The sequence below is a fragment of the Toxorhynchites rutilus genome, chromosome 1, assembly GCF_029784135.1.
Source record: "Toxorhynchites rutilus septentrionalis strain SRP chromosome 1, ASM2978413v1, whole genome shotgun sequence".
NCBI classification, from domain to species: Eukaryota; Metazoa; Arthropoda; class Insecta; order Diptera; family Culicidae; genus Toxorhynchites; species Toxorhynchites rutilus.
The window spans coordinates 44,499,958-44,527,669 of record NC_073744.1 but is presented as its reverse complement, the minus strand read 5'-3'; the positions used below and the strand labels follow the sequence as shown (position 1 = coordinate 44,527,669).

At 36.6% G+C, this 27,712-nt stretch overlaps 1 protein-coding gene across 2 annotated transcripts; it reads right to left on the bottom strand.

The window, feature by feature from the left end:
* Positions 1 to 990: 990 nt before the first annotated feature.
* LOC129770893 (serine-rich adhesin for platelets) lies at positions 991 to 26,851 on the bottom strand. Of its 2 annotated transcripts, XM_055774068.1 has the most exons (5): positions 26,521 to 26,851; positions 25,001 to 26,462; positions 24,636 to 24,942; positions 19,386 to 19,952; positions 991 to 3,476 (listed from the first exon to the last, which is right to left on the bottom strand). In XM_055774068.1, the coding sequence occupies exons 2-5, from the start codon at positions 26,417 to 26,419 to the stop codon at positions 1,744 to 1,746; spliced, it is 4,026 nt and encodes a 1,341-aa protein (XP_055630043.1). In that variant the 5' UTR covers positions 26,420 to 26,462; positions 26,521 to 26,851; the 3' UTR covers positions 991 to 1,743. The 2 variants fall into 2 exon arrangements, with proteins under 2 accessions (XP_055630043.1, XP_055630052.1); XM_055774077.1 differs by lacking the exon at positions 19,386 to 19,952.
* Positions 26,852 to 27,712: the final 861 nt, after the last annotated feature.

The window sequence follows — 27,712 nt, the reverse complement described above, 5'->3', positions numbered from 1 at the left end:
TTACAGTGACTCTTGATAGATACCTGAATCTACAACAACTACTATACCTGACTTTCGATGGCTGTACTTTAGCATCAAGGGTCACCCTCAATCCATTTCTACCTGTTATTGATTTTTTCTATTTCTGTTATATAGATTTTTTCTACCTGTTATATATATTTTCTATATAAAAAAATAGAAAATTTTCATGAAAAAATCTTGAAAAGTTTTTTTTAGAAAACTTTCTAATGGAAGAGTTGTAGAGCAAATATTTATCTACCATTTATCTGCCATTTCATCAAAATCTGAGATAACCATTTTGAGAAAATCGACTTTTAGTTTTTGAAATCGATTTTTTTCAGTGTAGAATTTCAAAAAATATTTTTTCAGTATTTTTTTTCTGAAAATTCAGTTATTTTCCCAAAACTCTTCCATAGATCACTTTTTTGTAGGACTTACCATTTTCGAGTATAAAAATTTCATAAAAAAAGATCAAAAATATTTAGCCCTTTCCATATATTAGTCTAGATAGATGGAAACTAAGTATGCCAAGTTGCTTAATTAGGTAAGGTCTTCACGCTCAGAAAGTTTCATTGAGTTCAGAGAGGATCATGTCAACATCTGATCGAGTTGGCGAAATCCGTCAGGAAGAACAATCCAGCAAACAGGAATTAATTTCAAAGATTTTCATTATCCTGTACGCAGAGGTCGAAACAATGAAGAAAAAGAAAAAAATAGGAAAATATTCATAAGTTATACTATGTATTTTTTGGAAACTCCTAACGGAAGTAAAACTAATGTTAAATTTAAAATCTACTTTGATATGTATAGATAAAAAATCTGTGAATAAACCATATTGATAAAAAAGACCCATATAGATTAGCTACGGAAGAAGACGTAGTCGGATAAAATCTTCGAATTAGAGATATCTCATCGTACCCAGGATTCAATTCTGACTACCTATTCTTACAGGATTTCGGAATTGTTTTGTGCAGTGCAGCGTCATTTCACTTTCTCTAAATAAATAATGTATTTCCTTTATTGATTAAAAATGGTTTCGTTTATCTCGAACTAGCTTCGCAACGCAAACAAGTCTATTGCTGCTCTCTTCGTCCAGCTACACTTATTGTACCAATTCTCGCTTTCTTTTTTCTGAATAATTTCCTCATGATTTATTGATGGAAAACAATCATTTCCTAACATTTAAATTAAGTACATAACACAACTTTCAGCTGTTTCTTAAATCATGTATTGCTACATTCTTTTGGTACTTATCCTGGTGGATAAAATCGAATAACAAATTGATGGGAACATATTAAATATAAGCTCTAAAATGTGAGAAACGTCTAAAATTTTAAAAATAAATGTAAGCCCAAGTAGATTTTTTTTTTAATTTACTATAAAAAATTTCGCCTATAATATTTTATTACAACTTTTCACAATTGAAGGTTTCTAACGTCCTGCAGAACCTGTTTTTTTTGTTGTTGTCTACGCAGGTGTAATGTTTTGGGGATTTGCAAATATTTACATGATAACATCTCCCACAGTGACGCCGACAGAGGTAGCGGCAGATACCACGAGAACCTGCTGCTGCAGTGGATCCGCGGATTCCGGCGCTTGCCGGAAGCGACGTGGCACACGGTAAGCATTACATCTACTACTATTGTTACTACTACTACTGCTACTACTACAACTGCCACTCCTGCCAACGACAACGCCTCCACCTGCAGTGGTTTCACCACTTCCACTGCCGTAGAGTAATAATCATTTCTTTGCAAAACTATTACTCGATATGACGCTGTTGAGAAAGGAGTGAGCGAGTGGTTTCACTCCGGGTGCTGTGTTACCGCCAGCAGATGAGTTCGGAGTGATGAACGATAGTTCAGGTAATTGCGAAATACCCGGGAGGTTTGACTGTCCCATACGTTGGGATTGATTGGAGGGAATCGTTGCTGACTGTGATGCTGTATGGTGATAGTTGTTCATTGGAAGTGACCCATGACCGAGAGGAAATGTTGGCACTTTGTGGGTTCGAGTAGGAGGTTTTGTGTAATTATTGTTGGTGCTACCCGGTAAGTTGTAGTAAAAGTTACTGCTGTTCCAAGAGCTGAATTGTGGTGGAGCAAGCTGTGGTTGATTCCAGGAGTTGAATCGTGGTCCTTCCAATTTATAGTTAAAACTGTTGTGACTAGAAGACAAATTCTGTGGCAAGGGAGTACTGTAGATGAAATCAGTCCATTCTTCTGGTTGGTTACTATCGGGACAGGTAGTAGCTTGAGTTTCTGACGGTACCGTTGGCTCAGCTGCAGGTTTGGAGTAAACAAAATCCGTCCATTCATCATCGCTTTCCGCACTTGTGGAATTATTGTGCTTCGGTGTAGAATAATTAGATGTGATCGAAGTGATGGGTTTAGATTGCGGAAATGCTGCCTCAAATCTAGCCATTTCTTCAGGATCAATACCAGGATCTGGCCAATTGATTTGTGTAGCTTTCGTTGCCTCTGTTGTCGGTGTGGGGTTTGCCTGTTGAGGCAGAAGAATCGATGGACTGAGCAACATCGGGGAACTGGTATTTGATCTGATTTGTTCGCCCGCAACATTCGTCAGCGGTTTGTTTATTATCGTTTTGGTGTTAGCTGTAGCAGGGGTGGCTGTTTGAAACTCGCAAAATTCCTCGTCCATTTGGTCTAATTCTTCAGTAGGAGATTTGCCGAACACTGGTTTGGAATAATTATTTATTGATTTTTTTTTATCCCTGGTATTGAGCTCTCTTCGGCTGTCCAGATGTGATTCTGAACACCACGGTTCGTTCACCCTCTCTTTTTTATTTGCACCCAAGCTAATATTACTACTACCTACCGTCTGAAAGTCACAGAAATCATCGATACCCTCCTCGTTTTTAGTTGGATTAGGTAAACTTCCCTGTTTTTTCGATGTACTTTTTTCCAAACTGTACTCCACATCATGATACTCCCGAAACACTATGGTTTTGTCTAAATCATCACCGGCCCGCGGATCACCTACATATGCCTCCGTTCGATCGGTAGAATCTCGCGATATAGGGTTCACACATTTACTGGGGGTAAATATATGCGTTTCTGGCAACTTGATTGTTCGCACAAGATTGTTGGGAGCCAAAACAGTGGATGAAGATGAGGAATGCTCCGCGAGCACCGAATCCACCGGTGACAAAGCTTCTCGCGGAATCGAAGTGGGAGATGCACTCGGAAGAATTGACGGTGTTTCATTGCTGCTATTGCAGAGCTCAAACTTGTCATCATTGTTAATGTCGTCACTACTACCATTGCTATAATGCAAAGAATGAGCTTCATCGGCAATTGCTTTTTCGATACATATTACATGCGGAGGCGGCAGCCTTACTGCATCTGAAGTAAACGAGCCTGAGTTTTCTGGGATTTTCTTATCCAAAACTTCGCCCTTTGGCCCATCCTTGTAGGGCTGGTGTGTGCCACCTTCCTGGAGGATCTCTTGTACACCTGGTGTGGATTCGTAAATGTCATCGATGGTAAGAAAAAGTAGAGAGAGAAAATAGTGCTATTAAAATGGTTGCAAAAGGATTTGTTCAGACACAATTGTGCAACAGAATGTAAGCATTGTGATGGCAGGAAATTTTAAAACAACATTACTTAGTCACTGGAAAATAAGACATGCATGAATTCGAAGAATTAACAAGAAATTGAAACGCTGAGAAGAAAATAATGTTCATCCAGCTGAAACCAACTTACAAAACATGTTTTATGTAACATTAATATTTTTTAAAATCTTCGGCTCCGCTTGGTTACCATCAAAATAGGGTCTCTTATGTGCAATTCCAAATGAAATCGAACTAAAAATGCAGATTTTTTAAACTTGTATTTTGATTCGAACGAAAGTTTGTATTCCGTTTGGGTTGGAGGAAATATGAGTTTTCCATCGCATTTGGGAATCTTTTGGCTTAAGTGTAACTCTTGAAAAAGGCGTATCGATTTTAGTAAGAGAAATCTTTAATCATTTATATCTCAAAAACTATGAGTCCTACCGAAATAGTGTCTTAGAAAGAGTTATAAAGTATTGATGTCCGAACGTGAAAAAATGTGCACTGAGAAAAAAAAACCTCCTTTTTTTATTTACAAAAAAAAACTTTAATTTGCAATATCTAAAATACATATTTTTCATTTTTTTCATTTTTTTCATATAAAATAGAAGTCATGTAGACAATTTACAAAATGGGTACAAGATGGTAAAACTATTTTTGACGAACTTTGTAGAACATCGATTTTTTATGAATTTTCGAAACTTCGAATTTTAGTATGTTAACAATTATTTTTAGGTTGTTGTAATAAAACGAAATGCTCAAAATGTGGTGACGACCATGACGAAGTCACTTGTAACAAAGATGCTGATAAATGTATATTTTGTGGAGATGTTCCTCATACAATTAAGGATTGTCCGAAATACAAATTACGTTCGATGAAACTCAAGCAATCACTTAAGGATCGTTCTAATCGATCCTTCGCTGATATGCTCAAGGCAGCTTCACCTCAGGTACCCGAGGCTTCAGAAAATCCTTTCTCTGTTTTATCAGAGGATGATGATTCGGATTCTCAATTTGATCCAGTAATCACAGGAGGAGTCAGGAAGAGGAAAATTGCTTCTTCCTCTAAGCCATCTAAAAAAAGAGGATTGATCTCTAACAAGCCAGAATTTTCAAATTATTCTGCTCTACCCAAGAATAACCCTCCTGGTTGGAGATCTTCAAATTATGACGTTCATTTCCCTGAATTGTCAAGCCATTCTCAATTTACTTCTCAATCGGTTCCTGATCCCTCATCTTTTTCAGGAGGTATTTCCTTTTCATCAATTGTTCAATGGATTCTTGATTTTTTCGGAATATCAGATTCAATGAAAGGTATCATTTTTGCTTGGCTTCCTTCTATCAGCCAGATAGCTAAACAAATGACTTCAAAGTGGCCCCTCCTCTCGTTCATTAATTTCGATGTCTAATTTATTGGACGATTCAGGTAAATCCTCTATTTTGCAGTGGAATTGTAGAAGTATTCTTCCTAAACTTGATTCTTTCAAGCAAATGCTCCATTTTTTGAATTGTGATGCGTTTACTCTTTCTGAAACATGGCTTCGTTCGGGCAATGTGTTAAACATCCATGATTTTAATATTATCCGTTTAGACCGCGATGATTGCTATGGAGGAGTTCTCATAGGTATTAGAAAATGCTACCCATTTTACAGGATTCCCCTGCCTTTAGTCTCAGGAATTGAAATTCTAGCGTGTCAGGTACGTATCAAGGGTAAAGATTTATGCATTGCTTCTATTTATATTCCTCCAAGAACTATGCTTAATTATAGAAATCTTGTGAATATAGTTGAACTTTTACCGCAACCTAATCTTATTTTGGGAGATTTCAACTCTCATGGAATTGGATGGGGTGAGTCTTTTGATGATCGAAGGGCCAATTTGATTTATGATCTTTGCGAGGACTTCAACATGGCAATTTTGAATACAGGTGATGTAACATGAATCGCTCCATCTTCAGGCCGCGCTAGTTGCTTAGATTTGTCTCTGTGTTCTTCCTCTTTTTCTTTAGATTGTAATTGGAATGTCATCCAAGATCCACATGGAAGTGATCATTTGCCAATCACTATTTCCATTTCAAATAATTCAAAATCGTCTGAAACAACAAATATTCAGCATGATTTATCTAGAAACATTGATTGGAAGAGATTCTCTTCAATTATTTCAGAATCGGTGGCATTAGTTCATGAGTTACCCCCGCTGGAAGAATATAATTTTCTAACTGGTTTAATTCTTGACAGTGCTATTGATGCTCAGACGAAGCGCTTTCCTGGTAATTCGTTTCGTAGACGTCCTCCTAATCTATGGTGGGACCAAGAATGTACAAATCTCTATAAAGACAAATCGAATGCGTTCAAGGATTGGCGAAAATTGGGCACCCGTGAACGTTATGATAACTACATTTATCTGGAGCGTAAATTCAAAAGCTTCATTAAAGCTAAAAAGAGAGGCTATTGGCGTCATTTTGTAAATGGGCTTTCACGAGAGACTTCCTTGAGCACTCTTTGGAGAGTTGCAAGACAAATGAGAAATTAATCTCATTCAAATGAAGAAGTTGAATATTCAGAAAGGTGGATTTTTGACTTTGGCAAGAAGATATGTCCAGACTCTGCCCCCGCACCTTCTCCCTTCTTAGAGACATCTGATGATGTTGAGCCTCCGTTCAGTATGACTGAATTTTCTCTTGCCCTTCTTTCTTGCAACAACACGGCTCCAGGGTCAGATAGGATCAAATTGAATTTGTTGAAAAATCTACCTGATAATGCGAAGAGACGTTTGTTGAAACTGTTCAATGCTTTCCTTGAGCAGAATATTGTTCCGCATGAGTGGCGACAAATTATAGTTATAGCTATTCTGAAACCTGGTAAACCTGCGTCTGATTATAATTCTTATAGACCAATTGCAATGCTATCTTGCATTCGCAAATTACTAGAAAAAATGATTCTCCATCGTTTAGACAGCTGGGTTGAATCTAATAATCTTCTCTCGCCATCGCAGTTCGGGTTTCGTAGAGGCAAAGGAACCAATGATTGTCTTGCGCTTCTTTCATCAGAGGTTGACTTTGCCTTGTGTAGTAAGCAACAAATGGCATCAGTGTTCCTAGATATCAAAGGTGCGTTCGATTCTGTTTCCATTGAAGTTCTTTTTCAAAAACATCGTCTAAATGGGTTTTCCCAGAAATTAAATAGTTTTCTGTTTAACCTAATGCGTGAAAAACATATGAGTTTTTCTCATGGTTCTTCGTCAGTTTTACGCATTAGCTACATGGGTCTTCCTCAAGGCTAAGACATGTCCAATTCTTTACAACTTCTATGTAAATGATATTGATGTTTGTTTATCGGGAAATTGTACTTTGAGACAGTTTGCAGATGATTGTGTTGTATCGGTAATAGGCAAAGACAACACCGATCTTCATAATCCTTTGCAAGATTCTCTTGACAATTTGGTTGATTGGGCCTGTAGATTGGGTATTGAATTTTCTACTGAGAAGACAGAGATGGTTGTATTCTCAAGAAAACACCATCCTGGACAAATACAGCTTAAACTTTTGGATAGACCTATTCGTCACTCGATGTCATTCAAGTATTTAGGTGTTGTGTTTGACTCCAAAGGAACATGGGGTAAACACATAGGCTACTTGAAACAAAAATGTCAGAAAAGAATAAATTTTCTTCGATCCATAACAGGAACTTGGTGGGGAGCTCATCCTGAGGATTTGATTAGGTTGTATAAAACAACCATTTTATCTGTTATGGAGTATGGTAGTTTTTGCTTCAGGTCCGCTGCCTGTACCCATATTTTGCATCTGGAAAGGATTCAATATCGCTGTTTGCGTATTGCTCTAGGATGTATGCAGTCAACACATACAATGAGCCTAGAAATTCTAGCTGGCATACTTCCTCTTTCCGTACGTTTTTTCGAGTTATCATTCCGTTTTTTAATACGGTGTGAAACACTTAATCCGAAGGTGATAGCAAACTTAGAAAAAATGTTGAACTCAGGCGTTCGATCTAGGCGAATGTCTCTATATCATGAATTTATGACTTTGGAAAGTCCATCTGCTTTATCTGGTTCCCAGATCATTCCTTCAATTTTGTTCAATTCCTCTATTACTATTGACCTGTCAATGAAGGATTATGTGCATAATATTTCAGATGATCTCCGCCATTTAGTTATACCTGCGATATTCCTGTCAAGGTATAAACATATTGACCCAACCAAAACTTTTTTTACTGATGGATCTAGTCTTAATGGATCCACAGGCTTTGGTATATTCAATATCAACTTCTTCACTTTTCGTAGGCTTAGTTTACCCTGTTCGGTGTTTGTTGCAGAATTGGCTGCAATATACATGGCCTTACTCCATATTCAGACCTTGGCCCCAGATCACTTTTTCATTTTTTTCTGATAGTCTCAGCAATTTAGAGGTACTCCGTTCAGTGAGAACTAGATATACGTCGTATTTCGTATCTGAAATCCATCAACTTTTAAGTGCTCTGATTACTAGTTCATTTAATATCACTTTCGTATGGATTCCGTCTCATTGTTCGATACCTGGAAATGAGAAAGCAGATTTTCTTGCTAAGAAGGGCACTATGGAAGGAGACTTATTCTATAGGCCTATTACTTTCGATGAATATCTTCATTTTCCTCGTGAACGGGCACTTGTATCTTGGCAGTCAAGTTGGAATAGTAGTGATAAAGGCCGATGGCTATATTCTATCATTCCTAGGGTTTCTCTCAAACCATGGTTTAAAGGATATAATTTTTCTCGTGATTTTATACGGGTAGTGTGCAGACTCATGTCTAACCATTATTCTTCGAATGCACATCTTTTTCGAATTAACATCAGTGATAGTAACCTATGCGTGTGTGGTATAGGATATCAGGATATTGATCATATTGTGTGGTTTTGTTCTGAGTTTCAAAATGACAGGTTATCTTTAATAGAAAATTTTTGCAATAAGGGAATGCCACCTAATTTTCCGATTCGCGACGTTCTGGCTACTCGTAATATTGATGCTATTTCTTTAATATATGATTTTCTCAAATCCATACACTTTCAAATATGAATGTATATGTTTAGTTTTCCTTTATTGTTTTGATTTTTATTATTAGCGTTTCCTTTTCTCTATTTCAACTTTTTTCTTCAGAATTCGAAAAGTGAGCAGATTTTCATCCCTTCCCTAGTCCCAAGGAGATAACTAGTTCCTAGGAGATGGTCATCTCTTCAACAAGAAGCTTAAACAAGAAGCCTTTAATATTATCTTATTGTGAATTTTGTCATATTGTTTGTCCATATTGTAACATTTTTCGAAAAGATAATAGGGTTTTTATGCCTTTTTGAGAAAGAACATTGGCATTGTTCTACTCAAAGAGGCTTTTCCCTATTCATAAACACGGCTCATTGTTACTTAATGTTGCTGAGCCATTTGAAAATAAATTTAGTACAAAAAAAAAATATTTTTAGCCACAAATTATGAATCCTGATGTGATTTAAAATAAAAAAAAACTCTTTATCAATCTCCTTCTAAATGCAGCCATTCTCGAGATTTTTGAAAAAAACGTTTTTAATTTATTGTCTTTTCAGTCTATTTTTTTTTTTCAAATGAATATATGTATTTTTTATTTTTTTCTAATTTTCTCATTTCAAATAGAAGTCATGTAGAAAATTTAAAAAATGAGTCCAATATGGTAAAATTAGTTTTGACACACTTTGTGGAACATCGAATTTTTATGAATTTACGAAACTTCGAATTTTTGCATATTAACAATCATTTTTAGTTACAAATGATGAATTCTGATGTAATTTAAAACAAAAAAGCACATTATCAATCTCCTACTAAATGTAGCCATTCTCGAGATATTTAAAAAGATATTTCTCATTTATCGTCTTTTTTATAGTGTATAGGCTCTTTTAATATGTTTGTCGTGTTATACCGTCATGTTCATGAAATTTTTTTGAATTTGTTTATAATTTTCAACAACTTTTCCAAATACATCATTATGGTAAAACTATATGTTTAGGAATTACGTTGGTAAACGTTATCGCTACGTTTTGTATTAACACACATCTCCTCAAATGTTTTTCAACATAACTCCTAAACGTATATCATGACTAAAAACCATTTTTTTTTCTCAGTGTATAATTTTTCACGTTTGGGCATCAATACTCTATAGCTCTTTCTAAGACACTATTTCGGTAGGGCTCATATTTTTTGGGATATAAATTATCAAAGATTTCTCTTACTAAAATCGATACGCCCCTTTCAAAAGTTACGCTTGAGTCAAAAAATTTCCAAATGCTGTGGAAAACTCATATTTTCTCCAACCCAAACGGAATACAAACTTTCATTCGAATCAAACATACTCATGTTTGGTCATTTGTCGATTTCATTTGGAATTGCTCTTATTGTGAAGGTTCTTTCTAATACAGCCATTTCATGGTAAACCAATATAGTGGTTCTCAGATGTTCGTGAAAAGAAAAAAAAATTCTTTATCGCGAAACATCAGACCCGTTTTTTTTATTCTTTCATTAGGGTAACCATTTCTATTTAAGGATAGTCCGAAAAATCAACTTTTTCCACTTTTTTTTCCAAAAATCCTAACTTTTGAACTACTACACCGATTTCGATTATCGATATATCAAATTGAAGGCAATAAACTAGTCTTCTTTAAAAAACGTTGAACATTGAAGGTTTTGACGTGAGACTACGTCTAACCGGAATATATGGAGGGTAAAATGAAAACCTAAACACAGAACATGCAGGAAAAAATGAAAGATTTCGAATGCTTATAACTCAAACATTTCTTACTGGATCGGATAGATGTTTGCATCAATTGATAGGGAATATTTCTACGCATCTATCCCAACTAACAAAATGTTATTTTTCATTAGATAAATAATTGATTAACTGTAAAATATTAGGCGTTATCTAAACGCCCTAACTGCCTCGTTTTGATTGGCCCGATTTACGGTTTTCCCAACACAGTCATCAAAACCAAGCAGCCTTGGGGAAATCAGCATTTCAAATACATGAAAGTAGGGGAACTTTTGTTCTCACCGAACACATACTTCAAAACCAATCAGCGATGGAGAAATCGGCAATGCAAACACATGAAAGTAGGGGGAGTTTTTGTTCCCACCGAAATGTGTTCCTTAACAGAGATTTCTGAACTAAGGTGCCTGGAGGATATCGGCATTTAAAATTCATGCAAGTCGGGGGTATTTTTGTTCCGACTGAAATGTGTTTCCCTAACACAGACTTCAAATCCATGGAGCTTGGGGATAGTGATCCCCGATTTTTGAAATTAATCGTTCATCAGCTAATCGAATACTTTTCAACAGTTTGTTATTCGATACGATTAGTCGCCCCAAATAATCGATTAATCGATTAATCGTCACACTGAGAGAAATAATTAGTTAGACTAATATTTCTCATTTGCTTGAAGTCATCTTGAATCAAAAAAGTGTTCGTTCCTCCTTAATCAATTATTATCCGTCGCGTTGACGGCATTGAGTTACGTTTACGAGTTTGAAGGATCGTCGATGATAATGATTGATTTTCAGGATAAAACTGCAGCGGCCGTATGTTTTTTTAGGATCGATTAATCGACGTAAATTATTCGTTCGCTTCGATTATTGGTTGCGCAGTACTCGTTCGATTAATAATCGATTTCTGTAGGAAGTATTCGATTAATCGAACGATTATCGGGGATCACTACTTGGGGAAATTGGCATTGCAGGTACATCTAAGTCGGGGGTATTTTTGTTCCGGCTGAAATGTGTTTGTGTGTAACACAGACTTCAAAACCAAGGTTGCTGGGAAAACCGGCTCTGCAAATAAATGCAAACTACGGAGTACTTTTGTTGCTTGCCTTTGTGCAGACTGGAATATGTCTGTCCTAACACGATCTTCTAAACTTAGGAACCTGGGAAAATCGTGCAGACACTAGAAGCGGTTCGAGAAGTACGTACACTTGAGAGATGTAAAATGGGAAATGTAAATGTAAATAATCGGTTGATAATTCTTCCGTACATATATTTTGTCCTAGACATCATACCAAACGTAAAAGGTCTGTGATCAAATTTACTTGTAACGAAAAACATAATCTATCACAATGCATGAATCGACCTTACATGGCATTATACAATATTTTTACTCCCAAAGCAAACATATTGAGTTCCATTGAATTTGGAAACTGTTGCATTCAATCAAGAATTCAATCAATACAAACGAATGATTGCTAAGCTAATGTAGCCACACGTCAACCTTGCGGTTATATCATAGATATAACCCACCCATTTTTTATACAACACGTCCAGAAATCAGATGGGTGTTTTCTCGTTTCTGAGTTATGATTTTTCAAAGTTTAGATTGGTTTTGTTGCAATAGCCTAATGAACAGATGGGAACATTATAAAATCCATTGTTTTTTCAATTGTAATATTTTTCTTCAAAAAAGGCTAGGTAACCGGCTTCAATGTGATATGTCGATCATCTGAATCGTCCCAGTAGTTCAAAAATTATTAATTCTTAAAGAACGAATTTAATTTGATAATTTGATTTTTTAGATCATCGGGGAACTTTGAAAAATTATAACTTCAAAACGAAAAAGAACACCTCTCGGATTTTTAGTTATGTTTTGTAAAAAATCCTCAGCTTTCAAAAAAAAAAAATTAAAATATATAGCGCCCTTGGTCCAGAGACCATGAAAGCTATAAAAAACTAATACAATCAATAATTACAAAAACAAAATTTTATTCCTTTACAAATGTAATATAAGACAAAAAAAGACTAGTTCATTGGCTTCAATTTGATATGTCGATCATGGAAATCGGTGTAGTAGTTCAAAAATTATGAATTTTTGAAAAAAAATATTTTTTTGAGAAAGTGGAAAATAGTGATTTTTTGGACCACACTTTGAAAAAAAATAAGAAAAAAAGGAAAATAATATAATATTTTCCGATGAAGAACTAAAAAACAACTTTTCACGGAAATTTGAGAACCACTATATCGGTTTGCCATGGAATGGCTGAAGAGATATTTGATATATTGAAAAGAATGAAACCTACCATTTCAATAAAAGTTGCGAAGAAAATGATGAATTCCCATTTTAATTTTTAAAATCAATGAACCAGAAAACATGGCTAACATAAACATGATTCGTGAAGAAAATTTATATACAAAAACATACAAAACATAATATGTGCAACCTCTTTGCAACGTTTTTTCAAGAAGTTGATATTGAAACATCTAAGGAGAACCGAGATCATGATTTCGTTGCATTTATTCCATATAACGTTGGCGTCAGACAACTAATTTACGGTGATATTTTTGACGCATTATGTGCGATTCACATAGAACGTTACGGAAAAGAACGTCCACGTTCCGTCAACGTCTTCACCAATTCACACATGCAGTCAATGCTCGCACCAGCACCGTCACGTCAAATGTCAAATGAATGATTTATTTAATGTTATTCATGGTGTCGCCACCTACAAAAGTTTTAAATTGCAATGCCCTCTTTCGAATCAGCATGCCTAGAATCAGTTCTAAATATGGAAAAATTCAATGAAAATCATTGAATTATATTAGTTGAATGCTTAAACCCCGTAGTCCCGACCCTTATTCAACAATAATAATATATAGACTATTTCTCTTGGCTAGTCGCGAATGATTTTGACTCCGAAGTTTGGAACCAAGAGATATGTTGGCATAAAAAATACAACCAAAATCAAAACAAAAGCCGAGACACAAAGTCCAGACAAAAACCCAACGAACCGTCCCTCTCCGTCAATTATTCTTTTCTACAAAGCCTGCCGGTCGACGGCGCCAGTGGTTGTGTGGTTAGCGTAACAGCCTCACAATCCGATCGGCCTGGGTTCAATCCCAGCTGGCGTCGTTGGGATTTTCTGAGGCGAAAAATCTCTGGTTACGTCTTCCTTCGGAGGGGAAGTAAAAGAAGTTGGCCCGGCTCATGAGTTGTTGAGTCTGATAGGTAGGGACGGGTGGAGTCGCCTCCCTTATGTCGGTGATTGGCACTGAAGTGGCGGAAATAGGCCGACGAAAAATAAGCGAAGATAAAAAAAAAAAGCCTGCCGGTCGTTTTCGTTGAACGAAAGCTGACGGGTCGTTACGTTGCCGGTGTATGTGAATGTTTTCATAAGAATTGCATGGTAGAATAAACGACGTAACGTGACGTAACGGGACGTGAACGTGACGGGGATGTTGTATGTGAATCGCACTTTAAACAAGCTTGACGTCTCGAAAGAGCCAATTTCTGACGGAATTTTTATTTTATTCAATTATGCAGAAGATAAGGAGTCATCATTTATTAGTGCATTTTTGCACAACAAGTCTAAATAGGTTCGATCTACATAAACATGAACGTAAGTCTAATAAATCTATAACTACAGAAATATATTATGGATAAAAAAAGCATTTTTTCCTGCGTTTCCACATTGTTCGGAACGTTGTTTGTAGAGGGATGTCATAACTTTATACCCAGGAGATGTATATATATATATATATATATATATATATATATATATATATATATATATATATATATATATATATTAATTGCATTTTTTATACATTACCAAACAACATGCTCGATATGGTGATATCCTGGACCACATTCGCATGAATTGTTAGTAATTTGAAATTCGCATGAACCTTCACGATAAAAATGTGAATTGAGCAAGAATTAATTGTATAACAACCTAAACATCTATCTGAATCTCTCTCGACGTTTAACCCTTTGAGCCAGGCTATCGTCAAATATTTAGAAAGAACCGAGTAAAACCACCCTAGATCATTCCAAGACCATCCCTCTATTAATTCTACCAACTGATAAAAGCATATTATCGGCGAATGGAGAATAATTCACAATACGCATCGACTCACATTGTGAGCTAACGCCCGAATTGTAGACAGAAAGATTGCTCGTTACGTTGTGGGGGGAAACGAATGGCTAGTAAAATCGAAATAACATACCCATTTTAATCGTCAAATTGTTCATTTTTTTACTATATTCACTGTTCATGATTCCAGCAAAAACAGAATGCTGAATAAATTTCCTGTCTAATGGTATACAACATAAGATATATCACAATAATGATTTTGCGTAATATGCGTTTGAAATCTCCTCATGAACCGTTACGTGCCCCATTTTCAATTTCGTAGAATGACCACCCTATATAGAAATCAAAAACGTACCTACATCAAAATAGGCATAGAAGTCAAGCAATTGTAATGGCTGAAATCACATTTGACTGACCGTATGCAAATAGTAAGGTGTAATGAAAAAAATTAGAAACCAATATTTGTTGCATCTGGAGTTCCTCAAGGTTCTCAATTTATTTGTTTATGCTATTTGCGTTTTCTTAAAAGTGTTAAGTCACTTATCTACGCAGATTATATGAAGCTGTACATGGAAATAAAGAATGAAGAAGACTTGATTAAAAATGTAGATTCCCACGAAAAAATACCCTACGCAAAATTTCAGCTCAATCGAAATACATCTACTAGTGTCGCACGGCCGTCAAAGGTTGAGTTTTTTGAAAACCGAAAAATCTTTTAAGAGGGGGTTTGGGTGGTACATGAGATTGAAGGGCTGAGCTGAAGAGGATTGGATGCAACTAGGAAACTGATCGATTTGTCGGGACTTCTATAATGTGACTACAATGCGGGTATCAAAACTGCGGCATTGAGAAACCCTCAAAATTTTGTCAAGCTACCAAACCTTATTGATTTGATGCGCTATATTCCTCAATTCGTTGAAGCAGGTAATAGACGAATCTTATGGGGCAAAAATTGAGTGACTTAGATATAACTTGGATGTCAAAAGGCATGGTGAGAAATTGTTGTATCCATTGTTAAGGTCGTTTATGAGACACTTTTTGATTAAATTCATTAGCATGTGTTGAGCGAATATTTCCGCTTTACAGTGTCAACAGAACAAAGTCCGAAAATCGGTTGGCACTCACAATTATAGACTCTATTTTGATAGCGGAGAACTATGCATCGGCTCCAGAGCTGCACTCTTTCATCAATATCACTGACAACTGACGAGCCACGTTAGTCACAGGGGTATGACTAAAACGTCAAATCCCTCATATTGCCAGTGTACCCAATATTGCTGCGGTTCACTGACATTTTGGTTCTGTCAATTACTGTTGTGTAACCGTGAAATATTAAAATCGCTCATGCAGTTAGAAATAAAGCAGCGCATTTTTCTTTATTTTTACTATCTCCGTGATTTCAACGATTTCAATCCTCGCAAATGATATGTTGGTAAACAAATGACGCCATATTGATTTTGTTTTTGGGTAGCCTATATTCAGTTGATGTCTAACCCCTGGTTAGTCACATCCCATTGACAAAAAATCTTGATCAAACGGTGGGCGACGGGGTACGCCTGTTACTGGGCTTTGTCAATACACTTCAACCGATCAAGTAGGCGATAGAATTGTTCGTAACGAATTGTGGTTGTCGCAGATTGCATTTCATTTTCATCAAGCAAAGCTTCCAGTTTCTTTCCGGCTGTTGTTTCAACAAAAAAAAAATCAACAAAACCAAGTATAAACATCATTGTGACCCGTGGCCGAGTGGTTAGCGTCCCACATTATCAAGTGTTCTGGCCGGGGTATTTTTCGTCAAAAAAATTTCCTTCGACTTGCCCTGTAGTCACGCGTATTCAAGAGCTAAAATACTGCAGCAGGATCCCACAAACTTTATGTTTAATTTTAGGTTATGATTTCTATGCTCATGATTTTCTATGCTGGCTGGCGTTGGTCATATGCACTTCATTTCGTTTTCACCGTGAAGTAACGTGCTTAATCAGGCTCCTAATACGAAAAGAATCATATTTGAAATGTACCGTTTACCTCCGGACCGCATGAAAATTCCGCGATTCCGCAATAGAGATTTGATAATGAACTCCTTGCTATGATTTCTTGGCTTCAGGGATTTGCTGGCTTGACGAGCTTCCATCCCCACCTGATCGTTTAAGGTTAAAATGTCATGTCAATTTTGAACAACTACGACGCCGGCAGTGCTGTTCGCAACAGGTGCGTTGTTCGCCACCAAAGAAATTCTTAATAAGCGAGTTAGAAAATCATTTTTCATCACTTTCAGCCTATGTTTCTGGGTCACATCATGCTGTTCCGACACGGCCAGTCTTGACTTTTATTTCTGTTTGGTGATGTCCTTCTCCGCTAGGTATTTTTTCACTGTCTAGTCCGTTGCTCCGTTGCTCCCCGGCCCGAAGCTGATGTAGTGATGTAGCCATCTTTCCCTCCGTTTTCTGCTTTAGCTTCAGCTGCAGTTTACGATCGCGTAGCACCGTCGGACGACCGGAATCAGACTTCCGTTCAATGCTCTCATTTTCTCCAGAAGTCTTCAGAAGGACTCAAAGTACTTGACGATGTCCACTTTCTTCGCAACGGGATGGAGCTCCCAGTACGCACAAACCATAGAACGCAATTGCTTTGCTGTTTCCGTCCTAACTTCCGCGATTCAACTGATAGCGCTGTCAAATTTTGTTTGGAAGCTCATGGATTACTATGATTGACGATGTACCAGTGGTCTCATCATCAGATGTTAAGATGAATGCATCAAAAAATTGGTAGAATTTATCCATTTCTTTAACACAAGCGTTAATTGAAAGGATTTTTCCATGATGATATGTGGAGAACAGAAAAGTCACAACTAAATATTGAAATCATAAAACAATTGTCAAACCGAACTTTAGTCTGGAATGTGACAAATTTTATGAGAAAATTTCCGAAAACCATGATAATATAAATATTCTTCGTTTTAGAGAACAAAGCGGGCACATATTAAATTGATTGTTTGGTTTCATTCTCGGTTTTATTCTCTCAATGAAATTCTTTAAAAATTTTTTTTTTTTGTTTACTTATCCCGTTTTTATTCCAGCCTATATACAGTGACTCAAATCCGTAATCGTACTCCACCATGCCGATCTTTTTTCCCTTCTTTTGAAAGTCGAAAACAAGCATTCGGAATATTCTATTTAAATAAAGTAATAGTGTCATATGAGAGTTAAAAGGTTTGCTATCTGTTTTCAAAATAATGGTTTTTATTTCTCTAAAAATGGCGAATGTATGAAAATTGAATCAAACTCATAATCGTACGCAGGTTGAAATCTCTGCTCGATTACTAAGGCGTTGGCCAATTTCTTAATTCCATCATTATTATGATATCCCTTATTCATTGCAACTATCTTTAGCTGTCTTTAGATTTATATACGATTTTTTTGGTGTATTCGGAAGATATATTTATCAATTTTTTCATTAAGTGGTTTTTAAAATCGTTATTTTTAGAAATTTTATGGTTTCTAAATTTACTACACAGATAACTTCCTTAGTTTTTTTTTTACTGGGATTGATGTCGGAAGATTGTGGAGGAATATCAATAGCTTTTGAGTAATTGTAATGTAACCAACTTTATATCTCTTGAACTCTGGGTCATTGTCCTGACAAAACTTGAATCCTCAATTCCATCTCATTTTGTTCACACTTTGCTACATGTTACACCTTTAGGATGTTCAAGTAAACATTCTGATCCATTACACCATCGATAAAAACCAAATTGAGCAAACAAAAAGTTTGTAATGTGCCTAGGCAGGGCAGCTTGAATGCCCGAGCACAGAGAGACAAACCGTTTCTCAGCAAAAAAAAAATCAGTAACATCAATATGATTATTCCAAACAGCATGAAACACATCAATGTCTTACTGGTAAGATGGTATTTCTATAGATGGGTCTTAATTTGATATTTTTGGCTCCGATGGTTATCGTTCCGTATGGAGGAAGCCAACGATGAATTAAACGTAAAAAAATCTGAAAGCAACTTTTAAACATGGTGGTGGTGGAGGGATGATATGAGGGTGCATGTAGAGGCAATTTGATTTTTATCGATGGTGTATTGGATCAGAATGTATACTTGATCATCCTGAAGGAAAAGTTGAAGCAAAGTGCCAACAAAATGGGATGGAATCGAGGATTAAAGTTTTGCCAGGACAATGACTCAGAGTTCAAGAGATATAAAGTTCGCACATGGTTACATTACAATTACTCCAAAGTTATTCCTCCACAATCTTCCGACATCAATCCCTGTAAAAAAAACTAAGGAAGTTATCTGTGTAGTAAATTTAGGAACCATTAAATTTTTAAAAATAACGATTTTAAAAACCACTCAATGAAAAAAATTGATACATATACCTTCCGAATACACCAAAAAACTCGTAGATAAATCTAAAGTCAGCTATAGATAGTTGCAATGAACAAGGGATATCATAATAATGATAGAATTAGGAAATTGGCCAACGTCTTCGAAATCGAGTAGAGATTTCAACCAGCGTACGATTATGAGTTTGAGTCAATTTTCATACATTAGCACATACATTCGCCATTTTTAGAGAAATAAAAACCATTATTCTGAAAACAGATAGCATACCTTTTAACTCTCATATGACACTATAACTTTATTTAAATAGAATGTTCCGAATGCTTGTTTTCGACTTTCAAAAGAAGGGAAAAGAGATCTGCATGGTGGAGTACGATTACGGATTTGAGTCACTGTATACAATAATTCCTTATCTAACAAAACTGTGACCACAAATGATTATTGAAACAAGGCGAACTCTTCGAAAGCAAAACATCAAGATAATCATGCAAAACGGGATGCGGAAAGAAGATTGGTATGTTGTAAGATCATGCGGCACACAGACGACGGATGTAATGCTAGAGTAACGTTAGTTGTTGAAATGGAGAAAAAACTTACTAAGATCCAAATAATAATCAAACGATTGCAGATTGTTAGTGGTGGTGCGTTCAGGGGTGAGTACGGCGTGGTCATCGCCATGCGCAGAAGATAATGTGTTTTTGGTTGTAGTTGATGTTGTTATTGTTGTTATTGTTGTTGGATTTATGGTTATAGACGAAGATGGTGATGGTAATGTAGCGGTTGTTGTTACGGTTGTTACAGTCATGGTCGAAGAAAAACGCGACGACGCACCGCAAGTGTTAACAGCAACAGCACAGGGAAATGATGCAGATGTTGGTTCAAGCGGCAATGGAGGATTATTGATGCAAACCAGATTCATATCATCCAACAGTGACATGCCACCGCCGTTATTTGATTGGTTACGATTGTTGCAATTATTAGCCATTATTGTTGTTGCAGTGATGGTGGGTGTCATTGTAGTAATTAGCGATGTAGTTGATGGTAACGTTTGCACAGTATAAGCGTTACATGAGGAGGAGGAGGAATCAATATTTATTTTATCTTTAAGATTAGCCATCACCTCTAGCTGTTCTAGGTCCAATAATAATGTGTGTGCGTGTGATGCTGGGATATTTTTACAGTATTTGATACTCAGTTTTAATTAAAATTATTCAAACAGAGATTAAAGATATTAAAATATGCGATTTGATGAAACGAAATATATGATAGATGTTACTGGTTCAAAGAAAAAACAGTTTCTAACGAATAATTTATAGTTATTTGTACAAATCCAACTACCGAATAAAGCCATTTGCGTGTTTCGATCCATATTTACACAGAAATAAGTAATCTATTCTAAATATGCTATTCTTTAGTGGGATTTGCATCTAAGACATTTGAAAGTTGGATCCGAAATCATACTATATAGAGTGATAATTAGTTTTGCAAAATAAGCAGATATCCAAATCATCTATGAAACATTATGAGAGCCGATACTATAAGCATACACTATCACAGGTATCTTCAATGATACTATAAACTAATACCTCAGAACGAGAGCTCTTGGACAATTTAGAATCGAGTCGGATATTCATTATTATTCATCATCTAGTTAAGACAAGCTATAATCTAACGATTCAGTGTAAGAACTAATCACATCCACTGTAAAACCGACTACACAACTTCAACATGTTGTTCAAAGAAATTTTTTTGACTTGCACCACAAGAGCAGATACCTCCGCACAAGTTTCATCGTCGATCAAGACACATCCATCGTATTTCATCAGTCCCTGGTCGTACAGTTACGAACTGGAATTCTAGGCACGGTTTGTTGTCTTCGGTGGAGTTCTTACTTGCTCGGTAGCAATTGTGGTTTTCCCGGAGTAGGATTCACAGCACAGCACTTCCGTTTTCATACATTCATACAAGCCTCTTAACGTCATTCGCATCTCAAACGAACTAACGCAGAATTTTTCCGTTGTTACCGAGATTACTCGGATGGGGCCAGACAAATTACGAGTTGTCGTTTCCAGCAGGACCCAAGCGAATAAAATAATGCGCTGTTTGGGATTGAGTATCGCGTATGCATACCCTGTCGCGACGTTGAAATAGACGGTTTAAGAAATGAAAAGGGTTTGACCTAGGATTGGGCGATCTTTATAAAAAGATCGATCTTGATGGATCGATTCACTGATTAAATCGGTATCAAAGAATCGATCGTTGAAAAATCGAATGCCTTTTTTCAAATTTATATACTTGTTCTATAAAAGTGTTGTCTTTTCTCCAAACATGGAATAAACATTTCACATTTCTATTCAAACATCAAAGGCATTTCAGTTTGATTTTCAAAATGAAGGTCACAGGAAAAAAAACTTGAAGGCCCAGAAAAAAATGTTGTTCATCTTGGACCGTCATGGAATTATTTAATTAATAAGTTTATTAAAAATATTATTAGAAATTCAACAACTGATATTCATCCAGAACTCCGCCGACAATAATCTCGTTGAATCCAATTGCATGATATGTCTGGCATTTAATCGATATCTTAGCAGTAAACCTAGTTCTAAAAAAGAACGCTTCGGCTGGATCTGATGTCACCATCCCATCTCGTCACAATTTTCACAATCAGCCTGCGATGCGAATTCGAATGGTGTAAATATAACTTGTGACCACTCGTTTTGAAATGACCAAACTTACAAAACTGCTTCTCCTTCATTTACGACCGCTGATTTGACAACCTTGAAAGGTATCCAATGTTTCGGTGAGATTAAAATCAATGTTCACTGAAAAACTAATTTACAATTTTTTTCAACGATCAAAAATTCGGGAAGATCGAAAAGAAAAGATCGATTTTCGCGATTTTTTTTTGGAGTAGGAAGAATCTATTCGAAAAATCGTTAATCGGAAAGGAAAAGATCGGTCTTCTAAATATCGATCCAAGATCGGCCAATCCTATTCACGATCACTAATTTGACATCCTCGAAAGCTATCCAAATGTTGACATTTTATTTATATAATTTGTCAGATGGTGAGACTAAAATCGATGTACACTGGAAAAAACACTAAGATCGAAAAAATCGAAGGGAAAAGATCGATCTTTACGATTTTTTCGGGAACAATGAATCGATCCAAAAAATCGGAAATCGAAATGAAAAAGATCGATCTTCTGAAAATCGATCCAAGATCAACCAATCCTGGTTTGACCCGAAGAGAGACACTCGATGGTGTCGGTCGCTCCAAGAGCTCCTCACTCAATACTGTGAATATTCTTGCATGCAGCCGACTGGAATCAGTGTTACACATAAAAGACAAAAGGGTTCTCAATCGGACAGACTTTTTTCGCGTGACTTTTGAGTGTTCCGCTTTCCGCACTTTTGAGTGTTCCCACTTTCCTTTATCGTCCCTAAACTGAACCAATTTGAATTTCTTATTTACAGAGCTAACTGTGATGTATTTTGTCATTGTGAACCATGGCTTTCAACATTATTAGCCTCGGTCGGAATGAATCGTTTGGTGACATACTATTGGGGATCAAAAATGTCACTCCTTCTATAAAGTCACTCTCCCATTGCGCAATGGTCCAGGAGATGTTTTTAAGTGGAAATTAGCATTTAGAGCTCGACAGTTATTCTCTAGACAAAAACTGTCTTCGACAAAGTTGTTACATACGATAGAGCGTTCATTTTGATGTTATCAAAAATAGGATGACCAAAATTGTCAATGAAATAAAGAATATAACTTTCTTATCTTTATAGATAGAGGTAAACATAGTTCGACAATGTTGTAGTCCTTATTATTTGAGATATAGCACCTTTATTCTAAGTTACGTTAGGGTCACCATGAAAAAAAACGGTTTTTTGCTCTAACTTTTAAATTGTAAATTTTACATGCAAACTGTCTTCAGAAAACTTTTAGAGCTTACTAAGACAAACATTTTGTGATGCAGGACTTGTCAATATCGTAACTATACTCAAAATTATTGATATTTCTTCCCAAAAAATACGCTCTCTTCATTCGCTTGTCATTCTTTTTGGAGCAAACATAAAAAATGTTCGTTGACGGCATTTGAAAGAACATACTTGACTCTACATAATGTGGGATTTCCAAAACTATGTAATTTTTTGTATTTGTGTAGACTAAAATTGAAATCATGAGTTTTTGGGTGAAAAAGCATCAATGACTTTAAGTAGGATTAAGATATTGACAAGTTCTGCATTGCAAAATATTTTCTTAATAAGCTCTAAAAGCCATTCTAATACAATTTTGATGTAGGATTTGAAATATGAAAGTTAGAGCAAAAAACTCGTTCTTTCATGGTCACCCTAATGAAACTTAGAATAAAAAGCGCTATATCGGATATTTCAAGAGATAGAATAAAACTTTGTTCTACAAAGCTGCTTAAAATAATTGAGGCAACAATATTGTCGAACTTTATTTGCCGCTATCTATGAAGATAAGAAAGTTAGATTTTTTATTTCATCGAAAATTTTGGTCACCCTATTTTTGATGATTTTTGATGAAAATAAGTGTCCTATTATGTGTAACAACTTTGTCGCAGACAGTTTTTGTCTAGAAAATAAAGATCTTCCATATAGTTGTATTCTATCCAAGTTGCGTTAGGGTCATCATGCGAAAAATATCGTTGCTTGCGTATAGCCATGGGGTGTTTGCATTAGACACATACGATCAGTCTCGAAGTCTTGGCAGGAGTATCCACGCTTACTATTCACGAGCTGAAGATTGTGCCGGCCAGTAACCAGAGAAACGCACGACGCTAGATCAGCTGCATCCCAATAGGAAGCATCCCGTGTCAGGCACACGTGCAGAGCATTGGAGACTGCAACATCCTAAATAAGAGAATGCAATACTAACCTCGACCCAATCGCGAGTAATCGGTTACATATTACTAACATAGTCATAAAAAAATGGCAAAAATGGTCGAAATATTGAACTCCAGCCCCGTCAGGCTAACGCCGTATGTGCCTTAATAAAAATGTATTTGGGCTTGACATTTCACAATTATTCAATTGTTTATCTCAAGAAAAAATGTAATGTTATTCACTGTGATAGATGCGTAGAAATATTTCCAATCAATTGATGCAAACATCTTTACGATCTATTGAGAAATGCTCAATTTAGAAGCGTTCGAAATCTTTCATTTTTTCCAGTGCCTAGATTTTCATTTTATCCCCTATATGTAAGGGTGGGTTTAGACTAGTGATATATTCATATGAAGAAATATGATGAGATTTATAGAAATCGCATCAACCGTTTACACTAGCGTGAACTTCTATAATAAATATATTCATATCTTCGGTGAATTTATTCACCTGAAGTAGAACTGCATTCAACTTTAGTGATTTCTCACCAGTGAGAAATTCACAAGCGTTTACATATGCTGAATTTATTCAAGTTATATATAGCTCGAATAAGTGTATCATATTTATTCTCACCCGTTTACACCTATTTCACGTGAATAAATCCATCTATAGCTATAGATCTCCCTAATGTAAACCCGCCATAAGTCAAAAAAAAAATCGCCGGGTGAAAAATTCTACCGAACGCCTCACAAAAACACTGGAAACAAGAATGCTTTTATTCATTCTTCATTCTCATTGATGAATTGCAAGATTTCATCAAGATATCGGCTCACATAATTGGTTCATACAAGAATTAGATATCTGTAAACAACCTTGTTGAAATTGAACAGAATCGGAATACAAAATCATGATACTCTGAAGAGAAACTAAATACTGATTCGTGATTGATAATATCTAGTAATGATAGTCAAAGTTAAACAACAATTACCTTCTAGTGGATTCACGAGACCAGAACTGTTCCAATCGAACTGCACGGCCGGAACCATTCCAGGTGCACTACTGCTGGTGAGCTGCAATACGGCTTTTTCGTTGTCCGGTTGCAATGGATCTAGACCGAACGCAAGATGTTTACTCGTGTCGTCCGTTTTACCACTCCGGCAGGAACCAGTCATAATACTGTTGCTAGTTGTGTCAGCTGTAAAACTGACCGAATTTGGCTTCAGAGGTTCCAGAGGGCTAAAGCTGAGATTTGCTGCGAAACGAGGCATGGAACTGTTCCACTTGGGACCAAATAACTAGCCAAAAAAAAATCCAGTCAATTCAAGGAAAATGTACAATCTCATTGTAACTTACAATATTTCTCGAATCAATTCCAAGCGCCCGAACAAGCGATGCGCTGCTCTCGGAATTATTGTACTGGAAGCTCAATGCTCGACTGAAATCCATGTCTTTCAATTCGTGATACACTTTATCCTGTAGTATATCGCTCTGGCCGGTATCGCTCTGTGGTTCTTCTGCACAAGCTGGAAACATTCCGGTGATAACATTTAGAATACTTTCCTGTGTAAAGTGAGATGATCGAGAAGTTGGAATGCTTGTAGCGACCGGCGCTACTTCAGATTGCTTAAAATCACTAAAATCTCCGAAGTCATCATCGTCACCATCATCATCATCCTCGTTGTCATATTCTACGACACTACTAGACTGTTCTTGATCAACGATTGGAATCGTTTCCACTTGTTTGGAGGTGTTTTCTGTTGGAAATTTGGCATACTCTTGGAAGTCGGCAAACTCATCGTACGACAGCTCGTTCTCCCTTGGTGTTTCTCGAGTTGGTTTATCCTCTGCATTGGTTCTGGTGGAAGAGATATCTTTGGGAACACTTCCAGATTCATCAAACGTAACCGGGAATGATCCTTGGAACGAATCGAATTTGCTAAAATCAGCATCGAATGTAGCGAAATCAGTTTTACTTTGTGAAACGAAATTGCTATCTGCCGAAGGCGTTGACTCAAGCTGAGCAAAGTCGTCATCGAATGATACATCGTTGGCTGTTGGTATTTCCAAAACCGCAGACCTTTCGTTGGATGCCGTGGTGAAGTCAGTGAAATCATTCTCTGTGTTATCATCGCATCGATAGTAGGGATCTTCGGCAACCATAGGTGCAACAGCAACTTCTGCTATAGGTCCTGGTTCAACATTCTCCATATCCACTTCCTGTGCCGAGATATCTGGATCACTCGTTTCATTTTCTGACAGTTGTACCGGAGTCTCTGATTTTGATACCGTGTCCAGATGTAAAGATGGAATGCTGATGTTGTCCTCTGTTCCTGGTGGAATATCCGTGTCTTTTTCAACTGTGTGCGGATGGAAAGCAAAGTCTTGGAATTCGTCCTCGCTAGGAACGTCATTCTCGGAATAATTATGCTGAGACAATACTAAAGAAGGAGGACTTTCGACCCGCGATTGGTCTTGTGGCGAATCGTTTCCTATCACAGTCAATGGAATGGTTAGCGATGCTTCATTGTGGATTTGAATGGTTTCATCTTGAGAAATAGGTGACTCGATGTTTCCAGCTGGTGCACCATAATTTCGAAATGGCGATGGGACAGGCGTTGGTAGTTCGGATCCAACTGAAGTAGGCGGAATCGAACTAAAATCGTCGAATTCATCATCGTCAGGATCTGGCAGATCCACATCATCATCTTCATCGTTACCAAAATCAATCGGAGGTGGGGTTTGGCAGAATAGCGGAGGAATTTGACTAGACATTTTGCAGTGACCTTGGAATCTTGTTATACTACTTTTTGAGAACCTAAGACAATGGTAACAACAATAAAAACCTCCAAAATATAATTGAATAATAAAATTACCTCCACTATTTAGTTTCAACTTGCTGTCATATGACGTTTCACGACAATTACATACAATTTTCCAGACCCTTTTTTCTTCGTCTTTTGCCAACCGACCAATCGATAGTAATGGAATAAAAGGTATGAACTCCTTCGTAATCAAACTTTTCCACTTCAGGTACAGCAATAGGGACTCTTCCAATTTCCGCTAAATAAACGTGTGTTATTACGGTCAGTTCAGCTATTGGGAACCAATTATAGATCCGTTCCAGCTAGAATCGATTGCAAATTAAACTTTGCTGCTGTAACACACCTGTGTGTTTTTTTTTCTCCACACCACTGGTAATGTGTATGGAAGAGAGCAGAAAAAAATGAAATATGTGACATTGCGATACACCCACACAAACACATGCCAATAGTATTTGGTATTGCTGGTTATGTGCAAAGCTTCAAATGTGCAATCTGTGCGGGGGACCATAGAGCAGATCTTATGGTGCGTTTACATTAGATAGATCTATAGCTATAGATGGACTTATTTACGTGGAAATAGATGTAAACGTGTGAGAATAAATTTAGAGCAACATGTCAATAGAGCTTATCTCGAATGCGGCACCCAGCAAACAATAAATCGTATAATTTTGCACGTGCCAAGTCTTACAAGAAATCCGAATAATGTGCGATTTACATAGAACGTTACGGAAAAGAACGTCTACGTTCCGTCAACGTCTCCACCAATTCACACTTGCAGTCAATGCTTGCACCAGCACCGTGACGTCAAATGTCAAACGAATGATTCATTCAATGTTATTCATGGTATCGCCATCTACAACAATTTTGAATTGCAATGCCCTCTTTCAAATCAGCATGCCTAGAATCAGTCCTAAATTTAAAAAAAAATCAGTGAAAATCATTGAACTATATTATTTAAATGCCTAAAACCTGTAGTCCCGACCCTTTTTTAACAATAATAATATATGAGAAAAACATCAGCTAATCGTGAATAAATTTTGACTGAGAAACTAGCTATAGAGATGTGCCAATCGCTCATGAGCTGTTCATTCGAATCGCTTCATCATAGTGAGCGGATTCGGATCGGCTCGCAATAAAACAAACGCAGCTCATCAGCTCATTACGGAACAGGAGAGCTGATAAGCTGCTGAGTTGTTGAGCTGAAGAGCTACATAGCTGTGGAGCGCAAAAGCTGCAGAGTGTG